The sequence below is a fragment of the Schistocerca nitens genome, chromosome 2 (assembly GCF_023898315.1).
Source record: "Schistocerca nitens isolate TAMUIC-IGC-003100 chromosome 2, iqSchNite1.1, whole genome shotgun sequence".
NCBI lineage: Eukaryota > Metazoa > Arthropoda > Insecta > Orthoptera > Acrididae > Schistocerca > Schistocerca nitens.
In genome coordinates this window covers 180,821,888-180,842,097 of record NC_064615.1, presented here as the reverse complement: position 1 = coordinate 180,842,097, position 20,210 = coordinate 180,821,888, and the positions used below count along the sequence as shown (strand labels likewise).

Here is a 20,210-nt window from a genome sequence, read left to right as displayed (position 1 = left end):
CAATTATAATTATTATTATTATTATTATTTGTCTACATTCATACTTCATATGTTGCTTTAGCAAACCATCCAAGAAATTTGCAGTTAAGAGAAATAGAGTATTTGAAAAGTATTTCATTCAAAAATTTCAGAAGAGGTGCCATTCAATTAATATCAGAACAAAAACCATGAAAGGTTTGTTTTTGATAGCAGATATGGTCAACCTGAGAATGTTACTGGTCAGATTGTAAGCCCACCCACATGGGCACACTCTGCCACAAGCAACTGAAAACTGTCATGCATAAAACATACCTTGTAATTTCAAGAATTTCTTGCCATTTCTGAGACTTTTGGTTATCATGCTACTTTACTCTCCAAAAGTGAGCTGCAAAATTTGGAAACTATATCCCTATGGCGTTATGTCAAGTGCTGATGCAATACACCCAGCCCAGGACTGCCTCCACTAGTGGCGATGTCAACTGCTGGCAGATGCAGCCCATGATGTTAGGTGATAGCACAGAGACTAGGCATACCCCACCCTGAACCAGGAACCACAGCAAACCGACCCACAGATGTGAGTCTGCAGAAGTGGAATGTGGGTAGACAGCATATCAGCACCTGAGTGTGGGCTGCAAACCAATGGCCTCCGGAAGGTGCCCTGGAGTCTGTTGATGTCAGACAGCAGTAGGCCTCACCTAGGAGGCTCCCAGCAGCAGTAGGGCTATACAAAGACCAGCAGCTAGCAGAGGCAGTGTCTAGTTGTAGCTGCGACTGGCTGATCCATGTCACGTTGATGGCTGACTCAGAGTACTTCTTGGTGTACACAAAAGTCAATGACAGATGCCATTGGGTCTGGCTGACCAGCATTTGTACTGGCATGTGTTCGATTTATTACAAAAACTCACTGCTTCCAGTCATGCTCAAGGACTAGCAATAGGGTCAGAGACCAGCATGTGGTAACCTGTTCTCACCAAAGTGTTAGACCGGAGGCTTTTGCCATGCCAGTTCAGCATCATTTGGCACATGCAGTGGAATTTGGTAAGCAGCCTGCTGGCTTGCCAGGTCACAGGTTGCAGAGTTGAGTTAGGAAGGTAGTCACATAAGAGTTCTCCCTTCTTCAGAAGGCCCAGTCCACTGGATTTCAGACTGGTATTACCTCTGTAAATCAGTTAAACTTTACACTTTTACAATTTCCTTTCTCTCATTCCAACTGTTCTTACACTAACCCAGTCCTGTTTATGATGTCTGATGGCTGCTGTGCTTAAGAAATACTTGCTTCCTCAAATGACCCACTCAGTTGCTGTATGGTGGGCAAGGATTTCCAGATAATGGGTGGTTTTGCACTGTACATTTAGGTTGCACAAATGAGAACAAAAATTACAATGGTACTCAAAGTCAAAACAATAATCACTGCAATTTTATGGTGGTAATTTCTGTGATATTGTCACACATGCTGTATCATTTGCTCCATGCTAATATGACCCTTTTGCACTACTATCAACTCATCCAGAGAGATAAGTAGGCTGGATCCAAGAAATTGTTCAGAAAGGTCAGGTTTTGGGTAGATAGAAAATCCAAAGGTCTGTTAGTCAGGTACAATAGCACATGTGTTATGTTTGGGATTGTAGCCCCTGTTATAGTTGCTGAGAGCTGAAAAGTTGGTCCCAAAATGTCGTAAGTTGCACCGTTTATCAAAATACCACTACCTTGTGACTTCAACCATTCTGCACCCTTAGGTCACCCCTTCTCATAGCAATTCATGATAATCACTTGGTCATAGCACCATTCCAAGCACAGTCATTTGTATTATAGTATTAACTGTGGCCAATGGACAGTTGCTGATAGTCTCCAACCTATGGTGCAATACGGTGCAGAATATTGCATGGAGTCCATTACTTGTTCTCATACGGAGGATGTGGATGTGAAGGTGTTGTGATGTGCATGATGTGCTTGCTGCACAATACAGTGATCCTTCCTTGTGTTGGTCAAATGCGGTCAACTGTAAACTTGATGAGTATACAAGCCCTCACATTCCCAAATTGTCCAACATTGGGTCAATGTCACCTCCGAATATTACTCAAAACAATCTACTTTGGAAACAAAGACCCACAATGAGTCTGCTTTTAAGCTCACTCAGCTGCTGATATCACTGTTTCATATGAGAACATGGTATCCCAGTGTCCTTCACAATGACCCTCAATATCTGACACCATTCATGGGTATTTTATACTCTACCACACCTGGTAACACCACTAAACACAAACTAGTCTAATGACTCTGTTGGTCATTCTACCTTGCATAAAGAATTGCAATTCTAATCATTTAAGTTCCTGCCCATTGCGTGTATGTTTACCAAGTTACATTGACAACTGAGAATGTCTTCTGAGTGCTTCATTCTTTCTGTCAGGCAGTGTACATCTTCTCCTGTTTTTTTTCTGAAAAATAGTCAACTAAGCTAGCATTAGTTGCATGTAGAACAAATTAGACAAGACTCCATCCTCCTTCACAGCATCTCACTGCTTATGGTGCATTTCCAGAGTGGCAACCACACATGTTGATTCATTCGTTGTGAAGCCTTTGCCTAACACACTAGAACAAACAATAGGATAAAAACAATTGGTTAAACACAAAGACACTTAATTCTAGAACTACTGTAACACAACTCAAGCACCAACCATGCTCACTTGTCAAACTGCCTGGCATAATGTCTGTATCTGCCACATGTAAGATATGTTACAGGAGATGACTGTGTGTGAGGGGCACTATGACACAATAAATTACACTGAAATCATATACCAGAATACAAACCCACTCTCTTCCCATGTGTTACTTTTCTATTTGTACACATCTATGCCCTCATTATTTCTCACTGACCTTGAACCCAGGCCTTCAGTATAATTTATTTACCACTGCACACTGTTTCAATGTAGAAAATTCAGAAACAAACACCCTATTTCTGCTCACCCTATTGCACTGACAATGTTGTATGCCGTCTCACAAAATATGGGGCACTTCTGGTGACAGTAACTGTTAGAATGGTTAGAATGGTCTAAGTGTTGTTGACGTCATAACAGGCCATGATAATGATGATGATGCAGGAAGGTTGAATTGTGTGCAGGTATGAAGAACCAGGTCTTTGGACACTGTGGAACCACAAAGGCAGCAGAAACATTAATGCAATTCATTTAGCAGATTTTTGTACAGCCAATGTAATCAGTATACCAGTGTCATTTGCTGACAATGGGTTGTGGCAGTGAACACCACAAAACAAGGCAGTGTGTTGTGGTAATCATAGTAATTTCAACTGGCAATTCACACCAGTGTGATGGGCTTATGTTGTAACCAGGGCCACTCAGCATTAGTGTTACCTCAGGTGCTGATGCAATACAGACAGCCCAGTGCTAGTCGCACTACTGGTTGTGTAATGTGCTGAAGGATGAAGCTTGATGTGCCATATGGTAGCATGGAGACTAGGTGCACTGTGCCCTAAACCTGGGATCCCAGCAAAGAACACAGCAACAGTGGCCCACAGATGCGAGTCTGTGGCAGCAGAGTGGGGGCAGATGGTGGCTTGGTAGAAAGTCAGCTGCAGGCAGCACCTGAGAGTGGACTGTGAATCAATGGCCCACTGGAAGGCGCTCTGGAGTCTGTTCATGTCAGCCAGCACTAGGCCCCGACTGGGAGGCACCAGTTCAGCTCATAGCAGGATTAGGGCTAGGCCCTGCACAGAGACCAGCAGCTATAGTTGGAGTCAGGAATGATGATGGTTGAGTTTAGGCTTGTCCTGCTCACCTACATCACATTATTCAGTAGTATTCTGAACACCATAGCCAATACAACTGACTGTAGTGACTTATTTAGTGAATTTTTATTCCATTTGTTGCTCATTGTCTCCTGATAGTGAGGGTAAGCGAAAAATTCTACACAAGCAACTGATAGACATAATTTGCAGCAGACATGCTTTCTACAAACACAGGCACGCATATGTGCATACACCATGTGCATGCTGCACTCCCTGTCTGTGCCTCAACCTGCATGAATCACTATCGTTTGGGAATCGGTTAGAGTAGAGGCAACAAATAGTTGTAGCTGGGACTGGATAATCCACATTGAGTTGACAACTGGCATGGAGTACCTCTCAACGTAGGTAGTGTGGTTGGGTCTGGGTGGCCAGCCTTTATGCTGTTGCTCATTAGTTTTATTACGAAAAGGCACCAGTTCCAGTCACATCTGAAGCCCAGATGGAGATAACTTTCATTTACCAGAGGGGCAGAGCAGAGGGTTTTACCATGCTGGCTCAAAATTTTCCAGTGCCCGCAACTCAATTTGGTAAACTGCCTGGGTGCAGGTTGTGGAGCCAGCTTAAAAAGGTAGTGGCATAACAATTCTTTCTCTTGTAGCTACAGAAACTGGAGAAATGTAGGAGTACAAATAAGCAAAATAATTTTCTTAGCCTCAGTATCCAGGTTGTATTTTTTCTCCTCCTACCACTACCCCTGTTTACAACTGATTCCGTCCCACCCTGCTGCTCTCCACAAAGAATTTCTCCAGTCCTTAGTTAAACTGTATCTTGTTAATCATCTCCAAGCATCATAGTCTTCCAACCACCACACTGCAAAACCCTCCCCTTGTGTACAACTAGTTTGTCACATTTAACTGTTGCACTCTATTACTGCCAAACTTCAAGAAACCACATTCTGCTAAATATTAAAATACCTTAGACCAATAAAGGTAAAATTAGTATTTTGTTCATCAGAACCATGACACTACAATGAGATTTGATACAGCTTATACTTATCAACAACAGAAGTACTAGAACTATGCCAAATACTTTCTGTTATAACCTTTAATCTCCAATAATTGCGTGGATATTCAAACACACTCACTTAGATACAATAGCTGGTTACATGATAACAACTCAGTATCTCTTATTCGACTGCCGTGCCGTGACATGCAGCCGGCGCCGTTTGCAGCTAGGTGGCGCTCCCGCACTCAGCCGATTTGCGGAGTGCCTCTATCGCCGTTTGCGCGTACTGTCGTGGCGGCACTGTTAAATGTCATGGCACTGTCACAGCACTTTTCCCCATGAATAAAAAAACACTCACTTCCTTGGAGACATGGACAGTGCGGAGACATCCATGGCCTCTTGTGAGGCCCCAAGAAGATCCCGCGGAGAGACACGAGAGTATGGTCGAAAATGTCCAGGACGGAAGCTCGTGCGTGGAACATGCCTCCTGGATGAGATGATGGGTGAAAACTCCAGAGCAGCATCCATAGGTGTCGCGGACCTGGGGGTGTGCTCCAGCGAGATGGGTCCCGGAGAAGGCATTGTACAAGGTGCAGCCAGTTGTTGAGCACACTGACCACACGCAGCAACCATGTGGGCGATGTCCGAATCAATACCGGTCCAATAAACATGCCTGCAGGCTAGGGACTTAGTCCGAGAAATACCCCAATGGTCTTCATGCAACAGTTTGAGAACATCTTTGCGAAGAGAGGCTGGCACCACGACCCATGGAGATGCGTCATCCGTGGCCAGAAGAACAACACCATCATGAACAGACAGACGAAGGCGCAAGGCATGGTAGTTGCAAAGGGGATCCGATGCCCGGCCCTGGGTCCTGTCCGGCCAACCCCGTTGAACAAAACCGATCACCTGACGCAGGACCAGGTTCCGCGCAGTAGCCGACGTAACCTGCGAACCTGTAAGTGGAAAACCCTCAACCGCACGACGTTCTTCCTCATCAATGTGGAAACAGAGTAGTTCATCACGATCGAAAATCGGGTCGGGGCCCATCGGCAATCGCAACAATGCGTCAGCGTTGGCGTGCTGGGCCGTGGGGCGATAGTGAATCTCATAGTGAAAATGAGACAAGTATAAGGCCCAACGTTGCAGGCGGTGAGCTGCCTTATCCGGAAATAACGCCGATGGGCTGAACACAGAGACCAGCGGCTTGTGGTCAGTGATGAGGTGAAACTTAGAACCATACAAAAAAACGCTGAACTTTTTTAGAGCATAAATGATAGCGAGCGCCTCCTTTTCGATTTGAGAGTAATGCCGTTGCGCATCGTTAAGGGTCTTGGAAGCATAGGCGATGGGTCATTCCGACCCATCCTCATACCGATGGGCGAGAACAGCCCCTAGGCCATACTGTGACGCGTCAGTCGCCAGAACCAAGTGCTGACCCGGACGGAATGTGGCAAGACAAGGCGCCGACTGCAAATGAGCCTTCAGGCGGACAAAAGCCTGCTCACACTCATTGGACCAACAGAAAGGGACGGTTTTTCTTAACAGCTGATGCAGAGGATGAGCTACCACTGCGGATGGAATGAATTTGTGATAATAAGCAATCTTGCCGAGAAACACCTGAAGTTCTTTGACCATAGACGGCTGGGGTAGAGCGTTAATGGCTGCAACGTGCTGACGTAGAAGACGTATACCTTCACGGGACAAGTGGAAACCAAGATACACAATGGAGGGTTGAAAGAATTGTGACTTGTCCAGATTGCACCTCAACCCAGCCGAATGCAAAACCCGAAACAGTGAACGCAAATTGCGAAGGTGCTCCTCAGTGGAGGCCCCCGTGACAACAATGTCATCCAGATAGTTTATGCAGCCAGGAACGGAAGCCGTGAGCTGTTCCGAAAACCGCTGAAAAATGGCTGGCGCACTAGCGACGCCAAATGGTAATCGCTGGTACTGATACAACCCACAAGGAGTGTTGATGACGAGAAAATCCTTGGAAGAAGCATCCAACGGCAACTGATGGTATGCCTCCAATAAGTCAAGTTTGGAAAAGAACTGGCCCCCAGCGAGCTTGGTAAATAACTCCTCAGGACGGGGAAGAGGATAAGTGTCAATGAGGCTCTGAGCGTTGACAGTGGCTTTAAAATCACCACACAATCGCAGACTCCCGTTTGGTTTAGAAACCACCACAATTGGCGATGCCCATTCGCTGGAGGTAACGGGAAGGAAAATCCCTGAAGCTGTTAACCTGACTACCTCAGCCTTGACAGGTGCACGCAACGCTACCGGAATAGGGCGTGCCCGGAAAAACTTAGGGCGAGCTGTAGGTTTAAGAGTAATGTGGGCTTCAAAATCCTTGGCACGACCCATACCAGCAGAGAACATGGACGAAAATTCAGAACACAATCCATCCAGCTGTTGATACGGAATATCCTCAGATATGAGGTGCACATCATCATCAACGGAGAACCCGAACAACTGGAAAGCATCATAACCGAACAGGTTTTCAGTGCCCGCATGATCCACCACATAAAACGTGAGGGGCCTAACAACAGACTTGTAGGCAGTGGAAGCATCAAACTGGCCAATGATAGGAATTTTCTGTTTAGTATAAGTTCTCAGATTTTGCGTAACTGGAGACAAGAGAGGGGAGCCCAACTCCAAATAAGTGCGAGAATTAATGAGAATTACTGCAGAGCCAGTGTCCACTTGCATGCGAATGTCTTTATCCAGAACACGAACAGTAACAAACAACTTATTTGTGTGAGAAAGCACACAGTTAACATCCATGTCCGATGCCTCGTCCTCGTCGACAGGAACTTTAGGGGACCGACACACAGAAGCAATCTGGCCTTTTTTCCTACATGAATTACACGTGGCCCAACATTTTGGACACGCGGCCCTGTCATGCTGTACGAAACAACGTGGACAAGAAGGAAGTGCGGAACGAACCTGCTTCTGTGGTTGCTGTTGTCACTGCGAGCGTTGCGGCCCAATGCGACGTTGTTTACGTGAGTGAACCACCGCCACATCTTTGTTCTCCTGTGAAACAGGCAAATTGTCCGTGTCGAAAGTGGTCTGTACAGCGCCTACATCACACCATGCGTCTATTTGTGTGCCAGCAGCGTGAGACACTTCAAAGGATTGAGCGACGCTTAGAACTTCCGACAACGACGGGTTTGGCAGTTGTAGGGCACGTTGCCAAACTTCTTTATCAGGAGCAAGCCATAGAATAGCATCCCTAACCACTGAATCAGCATAAGACTCATGATGAGTGTCCGTGACAAACTGACATTTCCTACTCAGACCGTGTAGTTCCGCCGCCCAAGCCCAGTAAGATTGATGGGGCTGTTTACGACACCGGTAGAACGCCATGCGGGCGGCAATGACGTGGGTGTTTTTTCGGTAATAGTTAGACAATAAGTCACACATTTTTTGGAAGGACAGAGAGGCAGGTTCCCGCAGAGGGGCTAACTGAGATAGCAGCTGATAGATCCGTGGGGAAATCCAAGATAGAAATAACGACTTACACATAGGAGCATCGACAACGCCGAAAGCCAAGAAGTGTTGCCGCAAATGCTTCTCATAATCCTCCCAGTCTTCAGCGGCCTCGTCGTAAGGAGAGAATGGAGGCGGAGAAGAGGAAGCCAGACGATGAGTAAGCGATGTCGACAACGCCTGAATAGCAGCCGTCAACTGTGTTTGTTGTTCAATGAGCACTTGCATAAGCTGTTCCATGTCTGCCCCGTCACGAACACACAAATCCACAACGCAGTGAAAATATCCAACCTCGTCGCCAAAAAGTGTTATAACCTTTAATCTCCAATAAATGCTTACTTAGAAACAATAGCTGGTTACATGATAACAACTCAGTATCTCTTATTCGACTGCCATGCCGTGACATGCGGCCGGCGCCGTTCGTAGCTAGGTGGCGCTCCTGCGCTCAGCCAAGTTGCGGAGTGCCTCTATCACCGTTTGCGCATACTGTCTTGGCAGCACTGTTAAATGTCGTGGCACTGTCACAACACTTTCTGCATCACTAATTCACATGATTCAAAGAATATTAAAGTATAATAACATTGATGACATAAATACTTTCATAGTGTTTATAATGTCCAATGTATTCACAGCACTGTAAAATATGTACTAGAACAGACTTATGAAATATGTTACAGATCTGCATCTGATATTTCGAAGGACTGGGCCAGTTCAGATTCGCGCTGGAACAACCAATTCACAGTGCGCCAGTCGTAAGGTGGGTTTATAGCAACTTTCTTCAGTTTATTCAGTACGATGTGTATTGGTATAATTGTTTGTAATTGTTATTTTATAATTTCAATAGCATTAATCTGACTTGAGTTTTGATTTTTAAAATCACGTGCCACATTTAACTAATAAATATTCTGAACTGATACGTCAGTGTGGAATAATTTTTAAATTACGCTAACCTGTGTTATTAACAAATATATTCCAAGAAATTGTGAAAAATTTTGGACAGTTCATTATCAGGAAATCACTTGTGAAAAATTTCTACTCACACTTCCTGCTTTAGAAAAAAAAGTAAAAAACGAACTTCACATAATATTTTCAACATTGAAAACAGAGAATCAAATGAATCAAAATCTATGATACACCTAATATGAAGATGATATTGTCTGTTTATGTGAAGAAAATTTTGAAGTAAATCACGTGGGAGAAGAATCTCTAGTTCTCAGGATGCACAAAAAAATAAATAAATAAAAAATAAAAGAAATAAAAAGTTGAATCTCTAACTGACAGAAATGATTTAAAGCAACAGTGAATATAGTTAATTTCATGTGGTGCAATTTAAATGTAACTCTTTCCTACTATTATCTTTTGTGAGGATAATTTTCTGAGCCTAAACATTCAACCATGTTATTTAATTTACCTGTAGTAGCTCTACTTCAGATGCCTGAGTTCCAGCATTTGCAATCAGATTCTTCTCTCCACTATTAACATTAATATTCAGTTTTCATGTTCATTTGTAATATATTCAAGTAATATTTTCTTTCAGTATAAAATTTTTGTGACTATTTAAAATGTGTATGTTCTAACAACAATATTTATATCAGTCTGAATTTTACAGCATTCTTGAAATCTGCCACAGATGGGATTGCTGGATGTTCTTTCATGTTTTCAGCTAGTCAACTCGGATCTCATAAAATTTGCTACTTCATTGCCCTAACTGCTGGAGCTACTTCTTACAAGCAGTATTTCAGGCACTACTGTGAGGGTGTTTTCTTGCAGTAACATGCTTCACTTCAAAAAAAAAAAAAAATCATTCTGCCATGGTAGCATTGTAATGGGAAAAATGTAAATAAACACCTGTAGTTCAACATTTTGGCATTATTGTACGTAAGCTTTGCATGTATTAACACTGTAAAACATGTATGTTGTGAAGAAGTTAATTACATATATTACATAAGTAGCTTTGTAGATCCCATTCAAAAGAAAAATTCTATGTTGCATTTTGTCAATGAAAATCTATGCAAATTATGAGCTACAACTGAATTTGGCCTACAATATTTTATTTCAATAGGTTTTATTGGTCTTATTTTTTCCAGTTCACTTATCAACAGCATAAATCAGGCAGAAACACCCTCTGTAGATGTTTTTTGCTATAAAGATGTAACTTAATTTGCATTAAGATGTATAATATACTGTAAAATGTTCTATTTTAGTATCAGATGTATAGGTATGTTCTTGTTACAGAACTCTGTTGAAAGTAACTTTAACATGAAAAAGTACCAACAATTATACTTGTACAGTTCTTTCACACTATTTAGTTTACAGACAAGAAAAGTAGTGTGCTTATCAGCTAGATCTCCTATTGATCCACATTCCTCATTCAAAATTAGTGAAACATTCCACAGAAATATAATAGGCAAAGCAAAGTTGCAGTCTAAGTGTACAGTTCACAGTACCTGTAAATTACTTGTGTCAAATAATGTTAGTAATGTAAGTGAAATGTTAACTTCAGTATTCACCTACTGTACCTCACATAGTTTTAATATCTGGAGATTGGATGTCTGACAGAATAGAAATGCAGGTACTATAGCATATGCAAAGAAACTAAAAGTCTTCTAATTCAAATAAAAATTATTTGTCTTCATCACAACCATCAGTTTATTTATTTTACAAATTCCTTCTTCCACCATATTCCTTTAAATACATTTCAAAATTGTTCATTTCAGTTTCCTGAAAGGACGCAGCTCAGTATGCAATGTTGTTCTTATTAATTGATGTTTTCCATGAAGAGGTTTTCATTTCTTGTTTCTATCAATACTATTGAATTAATAATGGACAATAATTGAAATAATGCACACAGATATTGGTTAACTTGCATAATATGACTTCTCTGAATGACTGAGCAATGACATTTTAAGGAAAATTTTCTGTAACTGTATATGTTATACTACAAATTTACATCTGTTTAGTTAAAGTAGTATACTTTGTTTTTGATAATCTTTATTTAATTTAGTAATGCACATTGCAAATACTGAAATCTCAGTCTGTACAAATTCTGTATCTATAATAATAAATGAACAAATTATTCAATAAAGGAATACTTAGTAATTGGCAGATTTAAATCCATGTCTGGAACTATTGCACTACAGTTCCAGTAACTGACATTAAAAACAGACAGTTTTCATTATATGCTAACCATACAAATACTGCTGCTGTATTGGAACTTCACCTTTTATCACCAAATAATTTACTTACTAGCGATTCCTATAAAATTACGAGCAAAGTAATATACGCATGTAACTCATGAAATACCAGCATATATTTGGTACCTTGCACATCTTAATAGTATCCAGTGTCTAAGGCTTAGAATGTTGATGACTGGAAAATTCTGCCAGACAAACAGAGTAAACTGGATAACAGAGAAACTTAAATATATTACATGTGTTATTGTATGACTTAAATAAATAGACACATCAAAAAATGTTTTGCATCACCCCGGTTCCCAGAACTCCTGAAGATAGATGTTGACTGTGGATATCGTATCACAGAAACAGTCCATTTGACGGTTCAGAGATGTCATTAAATCTGCCCAAAGACATAAACAACCATGCATGAGCGGTGCCTATTAAATGTTGGGGGTCGGACAGCTGATCAATTCCAGTCATTCCACCAGGAATGAGGTACACAGCTCATGTTGTCTGTAGTTCAGCCATGCTGAGGTGGTCAATATCGCGGTTCAAACACATCCACATTGTTGCTTCGTGCCAGGAAGGGCTCTCAACAAGGGAAGTGTCCAGGCATCTCAGAGTGTACCAAAGTGATTTTGTTCGGATGGAGAAGATACACAGAGACAGGAACTGTCGATGACACGCCTCACTCAGGCTGCCAAAGGGCTACTATTGCAGTGGATGACTGCTACCTACGAATTATGGTTCAGAGGAACCCTGACAGCAACGTCACCATCTTGAATAATGCTTTTCGTGCAGCCAGAGGATGTCATGTTATGACTCAAACTGTGGGCAACAGGCTGCTTGATGCGCAACTTCACTCCCGACATCCGTGGCGAGGTCCATTTTTACAACCATGACACCATGCAGTGTGGTACAGATGGGCTCAACAAATGGACCACTCAGGATTGGCAGCATGTTCTCTTCGCCAATGAGTATCGCATATGCCTTCAACCAGATAATTGTCAGAGACATGTTTGGAGGCAACCCGGTCAGGCTGCATGCCTTAGACAACCTGCCCAGCGAGTGCAGCAAGGTGGAGGTTCCCTGCTATTTTGGGGTGTCATGATGGGGGGCCAACATATGCCGCTGGTGGTCATGGAAGGCACCGTAACGTCTGTATGATACCTGAGTGCCATCCTCCAGCTGATAGTGCAACCATATCAGCAGAATATTGGCGAGGCATTCGTCTTCATCAATGACAATTCGCGTTCCCATCATGCACATCTTGTGAATAACTTCCTTCAGGATAACAACATCGCTTGAATCGAGTGGCCAGCATGTTCTCCATACATGAACCCTATCAAACATGCTCGGGATAGATCAAAAAGGGCCGTTTATTGACGACGTGACCCACCAATCACTCTGAGGGATCTACGCCATATCACCATTGAGGAGTGGGACAATCTGGACCAACAGTGCCTTGATGAACTTGTGGATAGTATGCCACAATGAATACAGGCATGCATCAATGCAAGAGGATGTGCTATTGGGTATTAGAGGTACAGGTGTGTACAGCAATCTGGACCACCACTTCTGAAGGTTTTGCTGTGTGGTGGTACAACATGCAATGTGCAGTTTTCATGATCAATAAAAAGGGTGGCAATGGTGTTTATGTTGACATCTATTCCAATTTTCTGTACAGGTTCTGGAACTCTCGGAACTGAGGTGATGCAAACCTTTTTTTGATGTGTGTATTAGTACGATGATGAATTTCTGAATTAATAAGTAGAAAGAAGTAATAAACAAACAGTTTGTACTTGGTCAAATGCAATGATTATCTCCTCTCTTCACACAATGGGATTAACATGTGTATCACACATATTAGAAAGATTAGAAATAGGAAAGAGGTACTGGAATTGCTGGCCACATAAAATGGTGTACCTTTCCTATTATTAAATGAGCTGTGCAATACTCCACTGTCATGTACATTTCCAGAGTATTTTTTATCTACTCTTGGCAACATATGGAGCTAGAAACTCACTAATTTGATGCGGTTTTGACAAGTAAGTATGAAATATACCCAGATACACTAGCACTACTGAAGAAAAAGGAGATAATGAAATGTAGTTCAGCCAAGTGTAATGGTTGTTCCAACAAACAAAATTCACTTTGTTGTGGTTTGTACAGGTAATGAAACTTAAGACTGATTGGAACTGCGCCCTAAGGACAAATTCAAACACCCCTTTTCTATTCTAGTATGTCTCCTTCTATTCCAATCTCCATGCGGTACTTGTTGCCACAATTATCTGAATAACAGATTCATAAGTAATAACTTGGTCATATTCTTTAGAGCAAACATAATGGAAAAAATTTAGCAAGATTTAAGAGGCAAATTATGTTTAGAGAATGAAATTTTCACTCTGGAGGAGACTGTGCACTGACATGAAACTTCCTGGTAGATCAGAACCATGTGCCAGACTGAGACTCGAACTTGGAACCTTTGACTTTCGCAGGCAAGTGCTCTACACCCAAGCATGACTCATGGCCTGTCCTCATTGCTTCACTTCCACCAGTACCTCACCTCCCACATTCCAAACTTCACAGAAGCTCTCCCATGAACATTGCAAGACTAGCTCTTCCAGAAGAAAGGATACAGCAGTGACATGGCTCAGCCACAGCCTGGGGAATGTTCCCAGAATGAACTTTTCACTCTGCAGTGGACTATGTGCTGATATGAAACTTCCTGGCAGATTAAAACCGTGTGCTGGACCGAGACTCAAACATATGATGTTAATGAAAATTTTATCTCTAATCAAGAGATGAAACACTACAACCTTCAGTATTCAAAATCCTGAACCTGATCAAAAAAAGAAGTACAGAAGAAAAGAATTATTCCAAGAATAAGGCAAAAACAATCTGGAGATTTATTAACAGAGAAACAAAGAAGCAGGCAAATGAGTTCTCAGATAACAGCTACAACAAAGCCAGTGAAATACCAATTCAATAATTACTTCCTCACTGTAGTGACAAACATTTACATTTATCAAAGATCAGGAACATTAGATTTACTGTAGCAGACATTGTATACACCACTGCCAGACAGTTTCAAATGTACTGCCACTGTGAAGCTTACAGAAATCATTAAGTTTACAAACTGGTAATTATTCTGGATATGTTTGCCAAGAAGAGCACTATAATTAGTGATAAATTCTGAGGACCATCTCTGAACTGTGTTAGTTATGGCTCCACAACATAATATTAATGTTTTGGCAGGTTTAAATATTAGAGGAAAATCATCTCTGATCATAAATAACCTCCTTCCTACCTTTTACAACTTTCTTTTTCTACATCTACATCCATCTTCTGAAGTCACTGTGGAGGTAATTGCAGATGATGCTTCCCATTGTACCACATATTAAGATATCCTCCTGCTGCTTTCATTTACTGTGAATAAGAATTGCACCTGTTTAAATGCCTCCGTGCATCATGTGATTCAATGGTTCCCAACCTGGACGTAGTTACCCCCTGACGGATAAAATGAATTTTTCTGGGGGATAAAAACAAGAAGGTTTAATTTCAGTTCAGACAGGAAGCTAAAGTGTTTGAAAAAGGCAGTACTATATCTTCTTAAGAAATAATTTTGAAAAGACAACTAATTTTTAAATTTGTTAAATATGAGTAGCAATGTATGACTCAATGGGTTGGAGGTCAAAGGGGGCATATTAACAATATTATCAGAAATTTGCATGCAGTCAGCAATGAAAATTAGCCACATCTGGTCCCTTGTTTGGTGCAACACATTCATCTTCCATTACTCATTCACTTGCTCTTCAACAAAGCCAGCAGATACGTGAAGTGAGTGCATTGTTGTTGCCTCCAATTGCACTATCTTCTCAGTGTATTTAAGAGTGTTAAATGAGAAACAGAAGCAGGTGAGTGAAATTTGCCCTATTCAAGTGTAAACTATTGAGTAAGAAATTTCTCATTTGCAGCACTGCCTTTCATTTACTACTGAACATAATTAGGTGGTTTGATAGTATGTAAGTAGTTGTGTATGTTTCTTTCTTATTTGTGGTAGTGTTGCAACTGAGCAGCACTTACAAAAAGTTCACCATAAATGATGTACATAGTTACAGTCTAAAATTACTTCACAGCAAGGATGGAACTGAGTTCTGCAAGTGCTTCAAGCAAGCATTTTCACTGCAGAATAAAAGTTGCACACACAGGTATTTGATTTCAACCATGGGTATAATAGTGGCTGCAAGCTTGTGAGGCTGGAAAAATTTAGGGTGAGGAATATCCATATAGAAACCTATGAGATGTGTTTTGGTACAATAGTATCATTAAAATAACAAGAGAAAATGCATGCTATCATCACAGTGTGGTGAATGGCTCTGAATGTGATCAAAGATACGCCTCCTGAACATGCCTGATCCACACATGTATCCCTAGACAACACTCCTCTTGTAAAGCTTAGTATACACTGATTCATTGTTCACACTCAATGCTGCAGTTCTTAGTCTTGGATTCTTTTATATATACACTCCTGGAAATTGAAATAAGAACACCGTGAATTCATTGTCCCAGGAAGGGGAAACTTTATTGACACATTCCTGGGGTCAGATACATCACATGATCACACTGACAGAACCACAGGCACATAGACACAGGCAACAGAGCATGCACAATGTCGGCACTAGTACAGTGTATATCCACCTTTCGCAGCAATGCAGGCTGCTATTTTCCCATGGAGACGATCGTAGAGATGCTGGATGTAGTCCTGTGGAACGGCTTGCCATGCCATTTCCACCTGGCGCCTCAGTTGGACCAGCGTTCGTGCTGGACGTGCAGACCGCGTGAGACGACGCTTCATCCAGTCCCAAACATGCTCAATGGGGGACAGATCCGGAGATCTTGCTGGCCAGGGTAGTTGACTTACACCTTCTAGAGCACGTTGGGTGGCACGGGATACATGCGGACGTGCATTGTCCTGTTGGAACAGCAAGTTCCCTTGCCGGTCTAGGAATGGTAGAACGATGGGTTCGATGACGGTTTGGATGTACCGTGCACTATTCAGTGTCCCCTCGACGATCACCAGTGGTGTACGGCCAGTGTAGGAGATCGCTCCCCACACCATGATGCCGGGTGTTGGCCCTTTGTGCCTCAGTCGTATGCAGTCCTGATTGTGGCACTCACCTGCACGGCGCCAAACACGCATACGACCATCATTGGCACCAAGGCAGAAGCGACTCTCATCGCTGAAGACGACACGTCTCCATTCGTCCCTCCATTCACGCCTGTCGCGACACCACTGGAGGTGGGCTGCACGATGTTGGGGCGTGAGCGGAAGACGGCCTAACGGTGTGCGGGACCGTAGCCCAGCTTCATGGAGACGGTTGCGAATGGTCCTCGCCGATACCCCAGGAGCAACAGTGTCCCTAATTTGCTGGGAAGAAGCGGTGCGGTCCCCTACGGCACTGCGTAGGATCCTACGGTCTTGGCGTGCATCCGTGCATCGCTGCGGTCCGGTCCCAGGTCGACGGGCACGTGCACCTTCCACCGACCACTGGCGACAACATCGATGTACTGTGGAGACCTCACGCCCCACGTGTTGAGCGATTTGGCGGTACGTCCACCCGGCCTCCCGCATGCCCACTATACGGCCTCGCTCAAAGTCCATCAACTGCGCCATTCGACGGCCAACACCGCGGTTCCTGGTGTGTCCGCTGTGCCGTGCGTGTGATCATTGCTTGTACAGCCCTCTCGCAGTGTCTGGAGCAAGTATGGTGGGTCTGACACACCGGTGTCAATGTGTTCTTTTTTCCATTTCCAGGAGTGTAGTTCTTCACCTTGTCATGCAAAGAATCATGTGCACATCTAGGTTTGTTTCAACGAAAAAAAGCAGAAAGCTGAGTCATCTGCTACCCCACTGAAACAAAAAAAGAGAACTCTGTATTTAAATGAAGCAAAGCTGTATCCCTTGCTGAAGTAGACTTTTGGAAAACATTTTACTTTTTGCTTAAAAAATTAAAAACCACAGATTCTAGAGTTGTATTTGTTGTTCTAGAGAATCATTCTCAAACTATTACAGGGAAGCAATTCAGTAAAAACATTTGATTCTTTTGCATCTTATAGATTCTCACATTACAGCTTGATGGTGAAGTGGCTTTCTTTTCCTTGAAGAATTTGCACTGAATTATGAGTACAAAGTGTGTTTGCTAATCTATAGGGAGCAGAAACTGACAACATGAAATTGTTACTTTTTGTAAAGTTCCCCCGCCCCCAATCATCTCTTGAAGTTTTTCAAAATCTTGTAATCCGCAAGGAATTTCCTAATCCCATTCCATCATCCATTTTAAGGTACAAGTAGATTATGCCCATGTGTGCTTTCTTCATTAAGAAGCTCATGAATCAACCAACTTCTATGAGCAATGATGCTACTGTTTGGATAATGTACACAAGGTTATACCTTCCTGTGTATGAAATGTAGCTAACATATCAAAATAAATTTTTATGATCTTAAAAGACATATCTCTTCCTCAACTGTGAAGATTTGTTTGCCAATTTTAAGCTTAATTTCAGTGTCCAAATAAACATTATCTGAATACATTAAGGCACTTCCACAATGAGCACACCACTTCAAACATATTCCACACGCTGTCAGTACATTAAAGAAAGTGTAATGATCACACATGATGCTTTGAACATGGCTGTATAGAGTGTCACTGCACCATGCATAATGGTTTCAGTTGGAGCATACCCAGGCTTACGGCTGGAGTGAGTAAAGATTGCAACTGCCACATTTATTCTGCTGCACCATCTTTTGAAAAAAAAAAGGAAAAAGCTTTCATCACTGCTTGGTGACAAGAATTTTCATTCAAAAATTTTTGTTAGGTATTGTTCCTAGAGTCTGAATATCTGTTGGATCTAGACCATGAATAATAGACATAAACTGTGCAACTGCAATATCTCACAAACAGAGTTGGGCAATAACTTTGCACTTTCTGCAATTGGGGATTCTTTTACAAAAGTGATGCTCTTGTTCCAAACAAGGTATGATGACTATGCGACATCCTGTCAGGTGACATGAGTGTTTGAGCTTCAACAAGAACTGCTTTGTTCTGGAAGCTGCAAGGCAGAAAAGGACAAAGACTTACACACCAAAATAAGATAAAATATATTTATTTCCAAAATGCCAAAGTATCTTGTTGATTTATCTGTAGAAATAAATGTGCTTAACTTTGGCTTGCAAGCAAATTTTGATAACATAAGTTAAAGTTTTCAGTTTTCTACCCAAATTATAGCTGTACCAATACAAGGCTAAAGTTCAAGACATTTTAATGTTCACAAAACTGATAGTGTTGCTTGACTCCAACAGTGAAAAATGCGCATTTACACATGAAATAACTCAGCACTAATCATTAGTAATAAATTCCACCAGGGACTGCTTTCCTGAAGTGGAGAATTGACAAGTAAACACCTAGGTACCATTTTCAGTGAATGAAGGGATATTTTCAGATTGTGAAGCTCAATCCAAGGCAGAATTTTGTGAACTATGTGAAGGCAGTGGACTGAAATAGATTTCTCTAAAACAGAACTAGCTTCATTTTGGAGAAACATTGGTGACAAGTATTCATCATTATCAGATGAAAACAAGAGTGGAGTTTAACAGCCCATTGCCTGGAGCAATTTTGGGAAATCATGGGAAACTTAGATCTGGATGGCTGAATAGGGATTTCAACTATCAACAAAAAAATTTGTTATTTGGGCAACAAAATAACTGATGATGATTGAAGTAAAGAGGATCACTCGGTATTGTTATCAGAAAAAGCCTGAAGAATACTGATTCCACTCACTACAACTTGCAAGTTTGAAAGCGGATTTTAGATTAGGTTGGCAATGAAAACAAAAGCAAAGAACTGACTGAACTTGGAACATGATTTACAATGTGTCTTGGGTGAGACAAAACAGAAAATAAAAAAGATTGTTAGATATAAGCAATACCTACAATCTCATTGAGTTTAATTACTTCTTGATTTAATATATAACATCTGGAAAAACATGTATGTTTTTTTTGTTCAGCTTTAATGACATAATTAATAAGCATTTTCCCATAATGTTAAAAATAAGAATGTTGAAACAATTTTTCTCTGATCTCAGCTTTAGTTAGATACTAAACTCTGTTTGGAGTATTGGTTTTTATGTGATCTCGTTCAGAGGTAATTGTCTAAAAAGGTTTGGGAACAACTGCTGTAATCAGTCTAATACTGCCCTTGAGGTGTGACTGCATTTTCCTAGTGCCCACCAATGAACCAAGCTGTAACACCTAATTTACCTGCAATGGAGCCCATGTGATCACACCATTTCATTTCCCTGCAAATAGTTACACTCAATTATTTCTATGAACTGACTGATTCCAGTTGTGACTCACTGATGTTGTAGCCACAGGATACTATATCTTTTCAGTTGTGTGAAGTCCACAATTTTACATTTCTGAACATTTAGGGAACACTGTCAATCTTTGCACCACATTGAAATCTTATCAAGATTTGATTGAATATTTGTGAAGCTTCTTTCAGACAGTACTTCATCATAGATAACTGCGTCATTTGCAAAAAGTCTGAAGTTACTGTTAATATTGTCTACCAGAACACTAACATACAAAGTGAACAGTAAGGATCCCAACACACTTCTTAGGGGTAAGCCTGAAGTTCCTTCTACATCTATCAATGATTCTCCATCCAAGATAACAAGCTGCACCTTCATATGAAGAAGTCCTTAGTCTAGTGACACAGTTCATTTGATAGCACATATTATCATACATG

The 20,210-nt window shown here is 41.6% G+C and overlaps 1 protein-coding gene across 1 annotated transcript in view; it reads left to right on the top strand.

The window, feature by feature from the left end:
- Positions 1-10,059, top strand: part of LOC126234309 (diuretic hormone 45) — a 108,260-nt gene extending 98,201 nt beyond the window's left edge. The window contains exons 3-4 of the mRNA XM_049942995.1: positions 8,902-8,981; positions 9,888-10,059. Coding sequence (XP_049798952.1) covers positions 8,902-8,980 — 79 coding nt within the window. The 3' untranslated portion in view covers position 8,981; positions 9,888-10,059. The remainder of the gene's footprint in view (positions 1-8,901; positions 8,982-9,887) is intronic.
- The last annotated feature ends 10,151 nt before the right edge of the window (positions 10,060-20,210 follow it).